Source organism: Salmo salar, chromosome 18 (assembly GCF_965601325.2).
Source record: "Salmo salar chromosome 18, fSalSal1, whole genome shotgun sequence".
Taxonomy (NCBI): Eukaryota; Metazoa; Chordata; class Actinopteri; order Salmoniformes; family Salmonidae; genus Salmo; species Salmo salar.
The window spans coordinates 24,252,023-24,270,000 of NC_138308.1; the positions used below are offsets into that span (position 1 = coordinate 24,252,023).

The following is a 17,978-nucleotide window of genomic DNA, read 5'->3' on the forward strand; positions in this document are numbered from 1 at the left end:
CAGTCCACTTCAGAAAATATGTAGACGGCGGCTTTTTTCGTCACTGAGTACCGCCGGGAAACATTTGTTTCAGTAAGTTTATATCAAAAGGCATGTTTTGGCTGGATCGTACCATTTCTCAACCGTTCTGGTTGATTTCTCTAGTTACCTTTTTTGAATTTGACTTTCGCGCACGTTCTCTCCTTCAGAGTGCAAGGCCTTTTTAGAAAATTGTTGATGGTAGACCTCTCTTCGTAGGTGCTCTCCAAAGTCAGCATGGCAAGAGGTTAGAGGAGGTGTGAGGCATTGTCCAAAGTTTAGACAAGCCTCGAGCCACATTCAATCAGCCATTAAAACAGCAGAATTGTGAATGTTTCTGGCCAACACTGACTAGAACGTGGTCCTCATTTAATACTGTTTATTTGAAGTGAGGCTGGATCTCTTTTGTTTAAAATAATCTCTCTTAATCCTGAAGTAAAATCTTGCATAATTTGGTCAGCTGCATGATAACTTTTGTGTTCGTACATGTTAGAAATTGTGAGCTCCGGCAAAATGAAGTCTCCACCCTCTCAAAAGGAAACTCAGCCCCCCCACACACATGCGCAAAGCACTCGAGTTGAAGCAGTTTAAGCACCCCCTTCGCCCAATCTTGATGCGTCCAAATAACCAGTGACGAAAACCCCCAAAATGTAATGATGCTAGTTATCTCATGCATCGCATTCAGTCCCTGCAGATTGTTCAGTCTACACGCACAATCTACCCACATCAGATTGTTTAAAATGGCACCTGTGTTAAGATGTGTGTGTGTGTGTGTGTGTGTATATAGCAATGTCTACCATGCAGTTATCTGTCATGTCAAATTGGTCATCTAAACAGACTACAGTATAGGCACTCTCAAGAAGAATTATGGCGCAATTATCGGTTTTCTGATTTCCATTTCTGTACTATTGAACTAAGATATGTAATAACGCTTTCTTTTTCCTTTTATTGAATATGACCATTATCTATTTCAGGTCATGGATGAAACCAAAACACAGATAGCGTGGCCTTCCAAACTGAAGATCGGAGCCAAGTCCAAAAAAGGTGAATGTTTGTTTTGATACTACAGATACAGATCAGCTGTAGTTATATAAAAGAACATCCCTCTTGTTTACTGGATGTTTGTTTTGATACTACAGATACAGATCAGCTGTAGTTATATAAAAGAACATCCCTCTTGTTTACTGGATGTTTGTTTTGATACTACAGATACAGATCAGCTGTAGTTATATAAAAGAACATCCCTCTTGTTTACTGGATGTTTGTTTTGATACTACAGATACAGATCAGCTGTAGTTATATAAAAGAACATCCCTCTTGTTTACTGGATGTTTGTTTTGATACTACAGATACAGATCAGCTGTAGTTATATAAAAGAACATCCCTCTTGTTTACTGGATGTTTGTTTTGATACTACAGATACAGATCAGCTGTAGTTATATAAAAGAACATCCCTCTTGTTTACTGGATGTTTGTTTTGATACTACAGATACAGATCAGCTGTAGTTATATAAAAGAACATCCCTCTTGTTTACTGGATGTTTGTTTTGATACTACAGATACAGATCAGCTGTAGTTATATAAAAGAACATCCCTCTTGTTTACTGGATGTTTGTTTTGATACTACAGATACAGATCAGCTGTAGTTATATAAAAGAACATCCCTCTTGTTTACTGGATGTTTGTTTTGATACTACAGATACAGATCAGCTGTAGTTATATAAAAGAACATCCCTCTTGTTTACTGGATGTTTGTTTTGATACTACAGATACAGATCAGCTGTAGTTATATAAAAGAACATCCCTCTTGTTTACTGGATGTTTGTTTTGATACTACAGATACAGATCAGCTGTAGTTATATAAAAGAACATCCCTCTTGTTTACTGGATGTTTGTTTTGATACTACAGATACAGATCAGCTGTAGTTATATAAAAGAACATCCCTCTTGTTTACTGGATGTTTGTTTTGATACTACAGATACAGATCAGCTGTAGTTATATAAAAGAACATCCCTCTTGTTTACTGGATGTTTGTTTTGATACTACAGATACAGATCAGCTGTAGTTATATAAAAGAACATCCCTCTTGTTTACTGGATGTTTGTTTTGATACTACAGATACAGATCAGCTGTAGTTATATAAAAGAACATCCCTCTTGTTTACTGGATGTTTGTTTTGATACTACAGATACAGATCAGCTGTAGTTATATAAAAGAACATCCCTCTTGTTTACTGGATGTTTGTTTTGATACTACAGATACAGATCAGCTGTAGTTATATAAAAGAACATCCCTCTTGTTTACTGGATGTTTGTTTTGATACTACAGATACAGATCAGCTGTAGTTATATAAAAGAACATCCCTCTTGTTTACTGGATGTTTGTTTTGATACTACAGATACAGATCAGCTGTAGTTATATAAAAGAACATCCCTCTTGTTTACTGCCCTACAATTCACGCCACTGTTGCTTTTTCATTTCCGGATGTTAGTCTTTAGGTTTGTTTGTGGAAGATATATGCTGATTATGTCTATACATCAAGAGTATAAATCAGTTTATTTTCAAGGACAACATATGCTTGTTTGTTTTCCCTCTGAAAGTCATTTTTATAATCAAGAAAAAGGTCACGGCAGTATATTCATATTTTGACCACTTGCTCTTCTCTCTGGTCAGTCATTTCAGACTTTACACCAATTTGTAAGTTTGTTTAAGGCCCTTGAGTTAGAAGTTATGTGTATGTAATGGCTCTGTTGTTCCAGTGCTCTGTTGTTCCAGTGCTCTGTTGTTCCAGTGCTCTGTTGTTCCAGTGCTCTGTTGTTCCTGTTGTTCCAGTGCTCTGTTGTTCCTGTTGTTCCAGTGCTCTGTTGTTCCTGTTGTTCCAGTGCTCTGTTGTTCCAGTGCTCTGTTGTTCCTGTTGTTCCAGTGCTCTGTTGTTCCAGTGCTCTGTTGTTCCAGTGCTCTGTTGTTCCAGTGCTCTGTTGTTCCTGTTGTTCCAGTGCTCTGTTGTTCCTGTTGTTCCAGTGCTCTGTTGTTCCTGTTGTTCCAGTGCTCTGTTGTTCCAGTGCTCTGTTGTTCCTGTTGTTCCAGTGCTCTGTTGTTCCAGTGCTCTGTTGTTCCTGTTGTTCCAGTGCTCTGTTGTTCCTGTTGTTCCAGTGCTCTGTTGTTCCAGTGCTCTGTTGTTCCTGTTGTTCCAGTGCTCTGTTGTTCCAGTGCTCTGTTGTTCCTGTTGTTCCAGTGCTCTGTTGTTCCTGTTGTTCCAGTGCTCTGTTGTTCCTGTTGTTCCAGTGCTCTGTTGTTCCAGTGCTCTGTTGTTCCTGTTGTTCCAGTGCTCTGTTGTTCCAGTGCTCTGTTGTTCCTGTTGTTCCAGTGCTCTGTTGTTCCAGTGCTCTGTTGTTCCTGTTGTTCCAGTGCTCTGTTGTTCCAGTTGTTCCTGTTGTTCCTGTTGTTCCAGTTGTTCCAGCACTCTGTTGTTCCAGCGCTCTGTTGCCAATAAAACACTACAGCTATTTAAAGCTTGTCCGGGGGAGGGTTGGTTTTGACCTGCCCCCTTTGTTGTCCTCAAGGGAATGCCAGTGTGTCTTCATGCCAAATGTAAAACCCAAAACTTGATGTAACTTCCTGGAAACGTTTTAACAGCTCTTCTACCCCCAGTCGATTTAGAGTGTGCCCCACCCATCCTCCCAAGTTCATTCACAAATCTAATTTCCATTGAGAGAGCAGTTTGTCCATTTAATTTCCGCCCTATGATTTGTTGGGTGTCAGCCTTTTAGTATTACGTAAACCAAGAAGAGGCATGAACAATTTCCACTAATGTCTTCCAGTTATCTGCACTGCATTTTTGTGCCTTTGGAGGAAAAACACATGTATTTGTGATCATGTGTGCTTCACAACCAGAGGGGAGAGAGTACTTCTAGGTACTATAATCAACCCTGTAATCTACCCAGAATGACTGGATAGCCTACACCTGTGAGTTTGATCTGAGGATAGCCATCAACACAACTACTGGAGATAAAACGTTGGATCCCCATTCCATTTTGATTCTCCACTCTCTTATGTCTTGGATATTTGGAACATTAAACTACCATTTACATCACCAGCTGTATATGAAAGTCAATCATTTACAAATTGGGGGTTGCTAAAACTCAAACTATTTGTCCCACTTTATGTAATCATGATGTGTCGCCATTGTCTCTGAAAAGCGACGCTTGTAGTATTTTACTCTGCCCTCTTAATGCCTGTGAGTCATGAGCAAATGTGAGAGTTGTTTGCAAGGCCTCCGTGCAGGTCCCCTCAGCCTCTCCATCAATGTGTCAGGCCTTAACATCTGCAGCTAGCACCACTACCACCTGCACCAGTGTGATAAGACCAGAGTCCGGCCCCTAGAACAGGCCGTCATCAATATACCGTCAGGTGATTCATAGCAGAACAGTATCTCTGAGATGCAGGCAGGCTCATATTACACTTTACCAGAACATGTCACCATGAGAATAAATGGCTAATGTCCTTACGCATTTATATGTATGACCAGTGGGAAATGCTCTGACTACCCATCTTAGGATAGGTTTTGAATTGATAGCATTTTATTGTTTAACTGTTTGTTTGGTTTTTACATTATTTTATACTTGGTTGTTACCCATTTGACCGATACACTTTCTGTTAAGAATATGCAATATAGTAGCCTATCAGTTAGTTGAATACATCCTTGCATGACAATGGAAGACTTCATTCATGGGTAGGCTTTTTGAACACCATTTTGGTCTTTATCGCTACTCTCGACACATAGCCACAGAGTGGAGACTTACACCTTTAATATACACATGTAAAAAACACAATATGAAAGACGTCACAAGTTGTCAATATAAAAGAACGGTAGAGCATATCAACAGCGCCTACTGTATGTCAGACCGAGCCTTGTGATCAAGGAAAATATTTAATTTGGCCTACTCATTATGAAGTTGGGCAGTTAAACATCACCCAACATCAGTGTTGGGTTAGTAGTGAACTATATATAGTAGTTTCCTATCCTTATGTTGAAGTGGCCTATGGCCATGCTCGCACGTAAAGTTTAGGAAAACATATTTGTATCCTGCTTCTTCAGTTCTGACAGTGATCACAGGCAACATGAAATCAAAGGTAGAAGTTTATGTAGGGCTTTATTCTATTCCAATCGACATTGGAGAGGTTAAGACATACAGTGCCTTCGGAAAGTATTCAGACCTCTTGACTTTTTCCACATTTTGTTATGTTAAAGCCTTATTTTAAAATGGATTAAATAAATAATAAATCCTCAGCAATCTACACAAAATGCCCCATAATGACGAAGCGAAAATTATATTTTTTTTTAATAGATATTTTTGCAAATGTATATTTATTTACATAAGTATTCAGATCCTTTGCTATGAGACTTGTAATTGAGCTCAGGTGCATCCTGTTTCCGTTGATCGTCCTTGAGATGTTTCTACAACTTGATTGGAGTCCACCTGTGGTAAATTCAATTGATTGGACATGATTTCGAAAGGCACAAATCTGTCTATATAAGGTCCCACTGTTGACAGTGCATGTCAGAGCAAAAACCAAGCCATGAGGTTGAAGGAATTGTCCGTAGGGCTCCGAGACAGGATTGTGTCGAGGCACAGAACTGGGGAAGGGTACCAAAAACATTCTGCAGCATTGAAGGTCCCCAAAAACACAGTGGCCTTCATCATTCTTAAATGGAAGAAGTTAGGAACCACCAAGGCTCTTCCTAGAGCTGGCCGCCCAGCCAAACTGAGAAATCGGGGGAGAAGAGCCTTGGTCAGGGAGGTGACCAGAGCTTCAGAGTTCCTCTGTGGAGATGGGCGAATGTTACAAAATGACAACCATCTCTGCAGCACTCCACCAATCAGGCCTTTATGGTAGAGTGGCCAGACGGAAGCCACTCCTCAGTAAAAAGCACATGACAGCCTGCTTGGAGTTTGCCAAAAGGCACCTAAAGACTCTCAGACCATGAGAAACAAGATTCTCTGGTCTGATGAAACCAAGATTGAATTCTTTGGCCTGAATGCCAAGCGGCACATCTGGAAGAAACCTTGAACCATCCCTAGGGTGAAGCATGGTGGTGGCAGCATCATGCTGTGGGGATGTTTTTCAGCGGCAGGGACTGGGAGACTAGTCAGGATTAAGGCAAAGATGAACGGAACAAAGTACAGATGGATCCTTGATGAAAACCTGCTACAGAGCGCTCAGGACCTCAGACTGGGGGGAAGGTTCGCCTTTCAACAGGACAATGACCCTAAGCACACGGCCAAGACAACGCAGAAGTGGCTTCGGGACTCTTTATGTCCTTGAGTGGTCCAGCCAGAGCTCGGACTTGAACCCGATTGAACATCTCTGGAGAGACCTGAAAATAGCTGTGCAGCAACGCTTCCCATCCAACCTGACAGAGCTTGAGAGGATCTGCAGAGAAGAATGGGAGAAACTCCCCAAATACAGGTGTGCCAAGCTTGTAGCATCATACCCAAAAAGACTTGATGCTGTAATCGCTGCCAGAGGTGCTTCAACAAAGTACTGAGTAAAGGGTCTGAATACTTATGTAAATGTAATATTTCAGTTTTTATGTGTAAAAAAAAATTTGCTAAATTTCTCAAACTCTTTGCTTTGTCATTATGGGGTATTGTGTGTAGATTGATGAGGGGGAAAAACAATTTAATACATTTTAGAATAAGGCTGTAACGTAACAAAATGTGGAAAAAGTCAAGGGGTCTGAATACTTTCCGAAGGCACTGTATTTATCTTTTGTGCAAGTAGTCCAAGTTCATGGCATTCGGTCAAGGCGGGCACTTTTTACACGCGGGAATCATTTGGAAAATGTTTTGCTTTTCGGGAAATTGGGACAGCAGCAAGACCATTAACCTGAACTCTACTTCCAACTTTTTATGTTTGTTCAGCCGCCATTCTTTCACCAATCTTTCTTCGTCTTTCAGTCATTTTGCAGATGTTTTTAAAGAGGTACCTAGATCCAAATTAACTTTAATTCTGAGCATTTGTGTGATACTTCAGGGTGTAAGCCCATGCTGGAAAAAAAGTATTTGCCAGTAAGCAGATAGGGGTCAAATTGTTCATTTATTGTCAAGTGTCAACTACCAAGACTTTTCTTCTTAGCTGTATTGCCATATTTTTGCTTTTCTAGGTATTTCTAGGTATTTTGTGTGCCAAATTAACACTTAAGGTGTTCCACAGTCCACACACCGCTCACTTAAAAAATGTATGGGTGTTCAACGTCACACATAGCAACACTCATTTTGCCCAACTAATGAGTACCAGATGTGCAGGTTAGGCCAGTGGAAGGCCAACACGCCCTCTGCTGGTGAGATGCCACCAGAGGAAGTAGATGTGGACTTTACAGTCTCTAGTCACAGCTGTGTGTTTGGAATGTTTCCTAGAACCAAAGCTGTGTCAGTCACCTCTAATACGGCTGTGTTTTTCCTTTGTTTTTCTGTCTGACTGCGCCCACTCCTATCTTGATGTAACCCAATGTGGACTTGAGGCATTTGGGTTGTTTTTGTTTCGTTTTTTTTGTCTCACAGCATTTTTCTTTTCACTCTTCTATGATCTTGCTTCAGCGTTGAGGCCACGGAGGTCCCATGTCGCACTGACGAGATCCACACGGCCTTCCACTGCTCCCACAATCCCTCCCCAGGAAAACTGAGGCTCCTAAACGCTTCCCTGCAGCAGCATTCCAGAGCCTAGCCAACCCAGATCTCTCCTCAGTAGGGACCAGGGCCAGTTCATGTGCTTTCCTCTTAGTTTTTATTTTGTGACTCTATGGAGAGTTTCTGTTTGGTTGTGTATTTGGAGCTTTGATGTGGTGTTCGGCATATACAGCACAGGATACAATAACGGACTGTTCTGTTTCTTTGAATAATGGTTTCAGTAATAGTTTACCTTTGGGTGAACTCTTCTGTTTTACATTATACGGTTTTACCTGAATTTTTCTGCTCATTACCTCTAAAATCTCTAAACCTAACCAATGTCAATGGGTTTTATAAAGTGTCTGTCAACAAACTCTGAATATAAATATTTTCTTCTGTAGGAGTATACAAAGTAAATTGGAGCTATTTGGGGTGAGTGTGTGGGGAGGGGGGTTCCTGGAAAGCACTTAACTGACATCCTGCCCCTCCGTACAGTGAAGAAAGGGGGGCTCCTAGGAGCTGGCTCGCTGCATGCCCAGATGGACTCTACAGCCATAAGCATTAGCAGCACTGTGTATGTATGTTGTGAATTGCTGTACAAGAGCTGAGAGGGTCTCTACAAGTGCAGTTTACTCAAATAATTCACATATTTGCCCAGATAATGTATTATTATGTGCAGATATTTTATATTTTCTCTGCAGTTTTTGAACTGAACAGTTATGATGTAGTAGACACATGTAGCCATTTAGGTCTATTTAGTTTAGCTTGACTGTAAGGACACATCCTTGGTGTTTGACAACTGGAGGAGGATTTCATTTATTTAACCAGACAGACAGAGGAACAGTGTTACGCCTTTGGCACTGATCGACTGGATGAGGTTTGTAGGAATGAAGTGAAACACATGGGACTGCCTTTATCTCTGGGCTAATTTAAGGGGTCATTATTCTGTCTTTGTATCCAGTACTGTCTGACTGATAGTGATACAACAATGCTGTGTAAGAGCCTATAATGAGAGTCATCACAGCTGAAAGGAGCATTTACGGTAGTGCTTTATCTGATGTCATAACGGATCCCATCAACTCATAGGCTTGGGAAAAGGTGTTCAAATAGTCTCTTCTTGAGATCTTGATCTCTCCACCATTTTCTCTTTGTCTCTTATTGTTCTCTCTCTCAACCTCTCCCTCTCTCTCTCTCTCTCTCTCTCTCTCTCTCTCTCTCTCTCTCTCTCTCTCCTCCAGATCCGCACATTAAGGTTTGTGGAAAGAGAGACAACGTGAGGGAAGCCAAAGACCGAATCATGTCAGTCCTCGACACAAAGGTATGTATGAATGATGGAAAGGTTTTTGTTTTGTTGTCATGGCAACACCAACACTGACCTCCCTAAATGATCAACTAGAGGATGGTAGACACAGATGGATCCAATGAGTGTCTTATTTCATGCTCTAGAAAGCCTTGGTTTGCTTCCTCTTCAATTTGAGAACCTCAGACTTGTAATATGACTTGCCACCAAGGTGACCAGTGCTTAATTTCCTGAGTGTGTAATGGCTTGGCATGGTGCAAGTCTTGTCTCTATGGCAACAAACATCCTCATCCCAAAATGGGCACACCATAGCACCCCCTGTGGGCAGGTTTTATCATAACACTCCAAAGTATTTTCTCTGCACACGGAAGAGGGCTTCACAAATCTAGCAGGAACCGAATACCCGAGACCCAATCCGGGACCCAACCGGGTTTGGATCCAGAATTGTAAATAATGTTACGGGTTTGGGTCAGATCTGAGAGTCACAGTTATGTGTAACTTTAACTGACTTTTCCGGAAGGGCCCGTACAGATCTGAACGCAACTGCTGAGAGAGAGCGAGAGAGAGACTGCTATTTACAGTGGTGGAAAAAGTAACCAATTTTCATACTTAAGTAAAGATACCTTAAAAGAAAATGACTCAAGTAAAAGTCACCCAGTAAAATAATACTTGAGTAAAAGTACTTGGTTTTAAATGTACTTCAGTACATTTAAAACGTCTTATATTAAGCAAACCAGATGACACAATTTTGTTTTTTAAATTTACGCATAGCCAGGGTCACAGTTCAACACTCAGACATTTGTGTTTAGTGAGTCTGCCAGATCAGAGGCAGTAGGGATGACCAGGGATGTTCTCTTGACAAGTGCGTGAATTACACAATTTTCCTGTCCTGTTAAGCATTCAAAATGTAACGAGTACTTTTGGGTGTCAGGGAAAATGTATGGAGTAAAAAGTAAATTATTTTTAGTATTTATTATTTTAATAAATTAGCTTAAATGTCTTTTCTCTTGGATCGGACTGGGTCTGGATCCAACCAGGTCTTTTACGGAATGGGTCTACTTGTCCTTGGGTCAGTTCAGAACAGGCTGAACTTTTTTTTCTCTCTCCCCAATATTGTGCTATCCAATTGTTAGTAGTTACTGTCTTGCCTCATTGCTACAACTCCCGTACGGACTCAGGAGAGGCGAAGGTCGAGAGCCATGCGTCCTCCGAAACACAACCCAACCAAGCCATGCCGCACTGCTTCTTAACACAGCGCACATCCAATCCGGAAGCCAGCCACACCAATGTGTCGGAGGAAACACCGTACACCTAGCAACCTGGTCAGCGTGCACTGCACCCAGTCCGCCACAGGAGTCGCTAGTGCACAATGAGACAAGGACATCCCTGCCGGCCAAACCCTCCCTAACCTGGACGACGCTAGGCCAATTGTGGGCCTCCCGGTTGCGGCCGGCTGCGACAGAGCCTGGGCTCGAGCCCAGAGTCTCTGGTGGCACAACTAGCACTGCAATGCAGTGCCTTAGACCACTGCGCCACCCAGGAGGCCTGCCTCTTTATTTTTTTTTAATAAATGTATGCATATAGGGTCCGGGTGAGAAAGCCACAGGTCCGTTTCGAAACAGGTCCACCTTTTTGGACCCGTAAAGACCTCTAGCACATGGTCACCACTAGAGGTCGACCGATTATGATTTTTCAACGCCGATACCGATTATTGGAGGGCCCCCCAAAAAAAGCTGATACCGATTAATAATAATGACAATTACAACAATACTGAATGAACACTTATTTTAACTTAATATAATACATCAATAAAATCAATTTAGCCTCAAATAAATAATGAAACATGTTCAATTTGGTTTAAATAATGCAAAAACAAAGTGTTGGAGAAGAAAGTAAAAGTGCAATATGTGCCATGTAAGAAAGCTAACGTTTAAATGCCTTGCTCAGAACATGAGAACAAATGAAAGCTGGTGGTTCCTTTTAACATGAGTCATCAATATTCCCAGGTAAGAAGTTTTAGGTTGTAGTTATTATATGACTATTTCTCTCTATACGATTTGTATTTCATATACCTTTGACTATTGGATGTTCTTATAGGCACTTTAGTATTGCCAGTGTAAGAGTATAGCTTCCATCCCTCTCCTCGCTCCTACCTGGGCTTGAACCAGGAACACATCGACAACAGCCACCCTCGAAGCAGCGTTACCCATGCAGAGCAAGGGGAACAACTACTCCAAGTCTCAGAGCGAGTGACGTTTGAAACGCTATTAGCAGGCACCCCGCTAACTAGCTAGCCATTTCATATCGGTTACACCAGCCTAATCTTGGGAGTTGATAGCCTTGTAGTCATAAACAGCGCAATGCTTGAAGCATTGAGAAGAGCTGCTGGCAAAACGCACGAAAGTGCTGTTTGAATGAATGCTTACGAGCCTGCTGCTGCCTACCATCGCTCAGTCAGACTGCTCTATCAAATCATAGACTTAATTATAATAACACACAGACATACGAGCCTTAGGTCATTGATATGGTCGAATCCGTAAACTATCATCTCGAAAACCAAACGTTTTTTTCTTTCAGTGAAATACGGAACCGTTCTGTATTTTGTCTAATGGGTGGCAACCCTAAGTCTAAATATTCCTGTTACATTGCACAACCTTCAATGTTATGTCATAATTACGTAAAATTCTGGCAAATTAGTTCGCAACGTGCCAGGCGGCCCAAACTGTTGCATATAACCTGACTCTGCGTGCAATGAACGCAAGAGGACACAATTTCACCTGGTTAATATTGCCTGCTAACCTGGATTTCTTTTAGCTAAATATGTAGGTTTAAAAATATGTACTTCTGTGTATTGATTTTAAGAAAGGCATTGATGTTTATGGTTAGGTACAGTCGTGCAACGATTGTGCTTTTTTCGCAAATGCGCTTTTGTTAAATCATCCCCCATTTGGCGAAATTGGCTGTCTTTGTTAGGAAGAAATAGTCTTCACACTGCATATACCCTGACTCTGTTGCAAGAGGTGACACATTTCCCTAGTTAAAAGAAATTCATGTTAGCAGGCAATATTAACTAAATATGCAGGTTTAAAAATATATACTTGTGTATTGATTTTAAGAAAGACATTGATGTTTATGGTTAGGTACACGTTGGAGCAACGACAGTCCTTTTTCGCGACTGCGCACCGCATCGATTATATACAACGCAGGACAGGCTAGATAAACTAGTAATATCACCAACCATGTGTAGTTAACTAGTGATTATGATTGATTGATTGTTTTTTATAAGATAAGTTTAATGCTAGCTAGCAACTTACCTTGGCTTCTTACTGCATTCGCGTAACAGGCAGGCTCCTCGTGGAGTGCAATGTAAAGCAGGTGGTTAGAGCGTTGGACTAGTTAGTAAGGTTGCAAGATTGAATCCCCGAGGTGACAAGGAAAAATCTGTCGTTCTGCCCCTGAACAAGGCAGTTAACCCACCGTTCCTAGGCCGTCATTGAAAATAAGAATGTGTTCTTAAAAGCCATAAGAAGTTGACTTGCCTAGTTAAATAAAGGTCAAATAATTAAAAAAATATATATTGACATAGCTTGAATGCTCCTCGGCTAATAAGCAAACGGGCCAGAACAAAACTAGACTATCAGTCTATAATAGTAGAATGACTTTGAAGACAAATAGGATGCATCTCTTCCACCCACACCCACGGCTCTGGTACAACACCACTGCCAGGCAGATGGGTCCACCACGAGAAGCTAATACCAGTCCCCAATGCTCCACTTAGAGGCATGAGGAATATAACCAATCACATCCAATTACATGGAGCTAAAGCAGATAAGCCTAAAAGTATGTTGTTTACAAATGTTGTTTCAAGAAGTTTCACTTGACAAATCCATTGATATTAATGCCAGCTAATCATAGTTGTTTCATATTGAAGTCATTGGGGTGCAATATGTAGCCAATCATGTGGTGACTAGAGGTCGACCGATTAATCGGAATGGCCGATTAATTAGGGCCGATTTCAAGTTTTCATAACAATCGGTAATCGATATTTTTGGACACCGATTTGCAGATTTCTTATTTTGTACACCTTTATTTAACTAGGCAAGTCAGATAAGAAACATTTCTTATTAACAATTGCGGCCTACACCGGTCAAACCCGGACGACGCTGGTCCAATTGTGCGCGGCCCTATGGGACTCCCAATCACGTCCAGTTGTGATACAGCCTGGATTCGAACCAGTGTGTCTGTAGTGATGCCTCAAGCACTGAGATGCAGTGCCTTAGACCGCTGTGCCACTCGGGAGCCCCAATATTTAAGCTGTGTCAATATTCACAATATTGTCGTGGTTTGCAGTCATATATTGGTATAGAATTTAAAATTTACGCATGTTAGATTTCTATCATATCATTCACTATTAAGTGAACATTGTCTGGCAGGCCATGCTTAAGAAGAGTGTCTCCCCCTCCTTCCTCTCCCCAGCAGAGTAACAGGGTAACCCTTAAGATGGACGTGTCCCACACAGAGCACTCCCACGTCATCGGCAAGGGAGGCAACAACATCAAGAAGGTGATGGAGGACACAGGCTGCCACATCCACTTCCCCGACTCCAACCGCAACAACCAGGCGGAGAAGAGCAACCAGGTACAGACAGATATACCACCGTATATATGTACAATTAACAATGTATGCTGGATCTGATAGACTGAATACTAGTTAATGTGCTGTGCCATCACCAACCACATTTGTGTGGGACTGTCATGGCTTCTCTGTTTAATCTTTTTTAACCACATGGAACTGGTATACAGTTGAAGTCTGAAGTTTAAGTTGGAGTCATTAAAACTTGTTTTTCAACCACTCCACAAATGTCTTGTTAACAAACTATAGTTTTGGCAAGTGGGTTAGGACATCAACTCTGTGCATGACACAAGTAATTTTTCCAACAATTGTTTACAGACAGAATATTTCACTTATATTCACAATATCACAATTCCAGTGGGTCAGAAGTTTACATACACTAAGTTGACTGTGCCTTTAAACAGCTTGGAAAATTCCAGAAAATGATGTCATGGCTTTAGAAGCTTCTGATAGGCCAATTGACATCATTTGAGTCAATTGGAGGTGTACCTGTGGATGTATTTCAAGGCCTACCTTCAAACACTGTTCCTCTTTGCTTGACATCATGGGAAAATCAAAATAAATCAGCCAAGACCTCAGAAAATAATTGTAGACCTCCACAAGTCTGGTTCATCCTTAGGAGCAATTTCCAAAAGCCTGAAGGTACCACGTTCATCTGTACCAACAATAGTTCACAAGTATAAACACTATGGGACCACGCAGCCATCATACCGCTCAGGAAGGAGATGTGTTCTGTCTCCTAGAGATGAACGTACTTTGGTGCGAAAAGTGCAAATCAATCCCAGAACAACAGCAAAGGACCTTGTGAAGATGCTGGAGGAAACAGGTACAAAAGTATCTATATCCACAGTGAAACGAGTCCTATAGCAACATAACCTGAAAGGCCGCACTGCAAGGAAGAAGCAACGCTCCAAAACCGCCATAAAAAAAGCCAGACTACGGTTTGCAACTGCACATGGGGACAAAGATCATACTTTTTGGAGAAATGTCCACTGGTCTGATGAAACAAATATAGAACTGTTTGGCTATAATGACCATTGTTATGTTTGGAGGAAAAAGGGGAGGCTTGCAAGCCGAGGAACACCATCCCAACAGTGAAGCACGGAGGTGGCAGCATCATGTTGTGGGGGTACTTTGCTGCAGGAGGGACTGATGCACTTCACAAAATAGATGGCATCATGAGGAGGAAAATTATGTGGATATATTGAAGAAACATCTCAAGACATCAGTCAGGAAGTTAAAGCTTGGTTGCAAATGGGTCTTCCAAATGGACAATGACCAAGCATACTTCCAAAGTTGTGGCAAAATGGCTTAAGGACAACAAAGTCAAGGTGTTGGAGTGGCCATCACAAAGCCCTGACCTCAATCCCATAGAAAATTTGTGGGCAGAACTGAAAAAGCGTGTGCGAGCAAGGAGGCCTAAAAAACCTGACTAAGTTACACCAGCTCTGTCAGGAGGAATGGGCCAAAATTCACCAAACTTATTGTGGGAAGCTTGTGGAAGCCTACCTGAAACGTTTGACCAAAGTTAAGCAATTTAAAGGCAATGCTACCAAATACTAATTGAGTGTATGTAAACTTCTGACCCACTGGGAAGGTGATGAAAGATATAAAAGCTGAAATCATTCTCTACTATTACTCTGACATTTCACATTCTTAAAATAAAGTGGTGATCCTAACTGACCTAAAACAGGGAATTTTTTACTAGGATTAAATGTCAGTAATTGTGAAAAACTGAGTTTAAATGTATTTGGCTAAGGTGTATGTAAACATTCGACTTCAACTGTATGTCCTCATTTGAGTATGTCCCATTTGCTAGTTGCTACAGTGGCATTCAGTGGCCATGTTGCAGAGAGCCGTTGTAATTGGCTTTTTTGATTGGCTGCATCGTAGGAAGCCAGTGTGTTTGGGCTGGATTGGATAGACGAACAGTAGGAACCAGCTGTAATTTCCATTTACGTACACCTCTGGAGGAGGCAAGCTGACAATGTATTTGTTGTTGTATGATTATAATTTTTTTAACAATACAAAACATACAAACAACAGCATACAAACGCTCACAAAGATTAACAAAATCACACCTGCCCAGACCCACCACCTCACGCCCTCAGCGCCCGCATTGCCTCAGACTACACCATTTTGTTTCTCTGTCGCTCAAGCACTTTCAACATTTAGATAGTAATGCATTTGACCTCTCCATTGTGTTAACGATGGAGGATTGGTTGATTTCCAGTTAAACAAACGTTTTTTGAAGATGATTATTGAGAAAAGTATTTTCCAACCCATCGGGTATCTCACCCTCATATGCCATGTCTTTAAAAATATGCAGACAGACAGATTCAGAGTATATTGACATTGTAATACTTCTGACAGCCAACTTTCAAACTCCGCCCATAACTTTTGGACTTTATAACATTCCCAGAAGGCATGGGTTATTGAATCATTGTTAGTTTTACACTTAAGAGATGACTCTGCCCTTGTGCTGTTGAAATTGTGAATTTTTTCATTAGTTTATGCATTAGTTTATACTGGATTAAGCATCTATTTTCGTTAACTGTAATTTGGTTAGATATGTTACAACATTCTCTCCATCTTGTAACAATATCAGTTCTTTGTACGTCTTTGTTCTAATAGTTTATATTTTCTAACAGATTGTCAGTTGGATAGGCTCTCTGCAAGGTTTTGTATATCTTACCTATCATATGAATATCCTTTTCTGACTCAAATAAGATACCCTCCAGATTGCTTGGATATACAAAAGATTTCAAATAAAAATGTTGTGATATTAAACTTATGTTGCATGTATTTGAAAATATCTACATTGGTCAGTCAAAAATTGCTTTTTAATAAATGTATTTCCTATTACCAAGTCATTTACGGTTTCTATGCCTTTAGTTTTCCATGTGGACCAATTTATCTGAGAATTCTGAAAAGCTATCCAAGGATGGAAGTTGTTCATGTTCTTAGCTTTATCCATTGAAGATAGACATGAGAAGATTCAGGGGGTGAGCATGTACATCTTCAATATGTAACCCATTGTTTCTCTTTAGTGCATTTAACAATATGTCGCAAGTTAAAGCTTTGGGTGGCGAGTTGATAGAATTCTAAGTCTGGAAGGTTAAAACCACCCTCTGACTTGGGAAGATGTAAAACTTTCCTTTTTATTCAGAGTTTTATTTGCCCATATAAAGTTTGTTATGACCGAGTATACTTGTTTAAAAAATGTCTTCAGTGGGGTGATTGGTATTACTGAGAATAAGTCTGAAAACGTTGGTTTATTCTACCTGTAAGATTTATGGGAAGATTGTTCCATCTAATTAGATCTGCTTTGATATTGTTAAGGAATGGGATAAAGTTACCTTGTTGTTGTTGTCACTCATTAAGCATCTTATGTATTTAATATTTTTTGTGGTTCACTTAAAGGATTGCTGTAGATCGAGTTATTCTGATTTCTTTCCTATGGGCATTTCTTTTTTTTATGTTTATTTTTGTTACCAGCTAGTCTTATAGACTGGGGCTTCATTTGTTCAGAAGTGCTGATTAAATTTAGTCCGGAGTGATGGTTCTGTCGGCCAAAGCCTGGTTTGCTCCGTTATGGTGAGTTACAGATGAAGGGCTTGAAAAGGGAGAGAAGAGGAGAGGCATTACCGATCCACTGGCAGGATATCTAATAAAGGCTTTTATCTTTGTTTCTTTTTTTTATACACCTAACCAGCACTTGTACTTGACCCCCCCTTCTAACTCTGACTCTACTGACAGCTACATTATTGAGGAAAAAAGTACTTTCTATGCCTGTGATATGTGGTTGTCCCACCTAGCTATCTTAAGATGAATGGACTAACTGTAAGTCGCTCTGGATAAGAGAGTCTGCTAAATGACAAAAATGTAAAGGAAATGAGAATGACGGGACTAAATGGACATTTTGCCTAAGGTTCTTTTTTCACGGCTTTATATTCCAGTTTTGATGTAACAGTAATAGCTAAACTATAACAATGACTTCTGTCTGTCCATCTGAGCAGGTGTCCATTGCAGGCCAGCCAGGCGGGGTAGAGGCAGCTCGATCCAAAATCAGGGTAAGTTGGATGTCATTTCTATGGAGGTCTCTCTGAGGTCTGAGCTATAGAACTCTGAACAGGCTGTTATTGTAAGCATGTGTCACTACAGTCATCCTTTAGTTGTCTTTTAACTGCATGTGTTAGCTGTGGAGCCTGTGAGCTCTGTGGTAATGCTCTGGCCGTAGCCCATGTGGAACAGGGTACAGAGCAAACGGTTCAAACCCAGCACACAGTGCGTCTGGCTTGGTAGAGCTCCTGATCCATCTCAGAGGGAGGAGGGCCATTCCACTCGTGTGAGCCTC

The 17,978-nt window shown here is 40.9% G+C and overlaps 1 protein-coding gene across 7 annotated transcripts in view; it reads left to right on the forward strand.

Annotated features, from left to right (window-relative positions):
* Positions 1–17,978, forward strand: part of LOC106577067 (protein bicaudal C homolog 1) — an 82,326-nt gene that overhangs the window by 41,502 nt on the left and 22,846 nt on the right. For 5 of the 7 annotated variants that reach the window (XM_082964812.1, XM_014154784.3, XM_082964810.1 and 2 more), the window contains exons 3-6: positions 993–1,062; positions 8,928–9,007; positions 13,466–13,627; positions 17,641–17,694. In XM_082964812.1, coding sequence (XP_082820938.1) covers positions 993–1,062; positions 8,928–9,007; positions 13,466–13,627; positions 17,641–17,694 — 366 coding nt within the window. The remainder of the gene's footprint in view (positions 1–992; positions 1,063–8,927; positions 9,008–13,465; positions 13,628–17,640; positions 17,695–17,978) is intronic. The other 2 variants (XM_082964808.1, XM_082964813.1) reach the window with 1 other exon arrangement.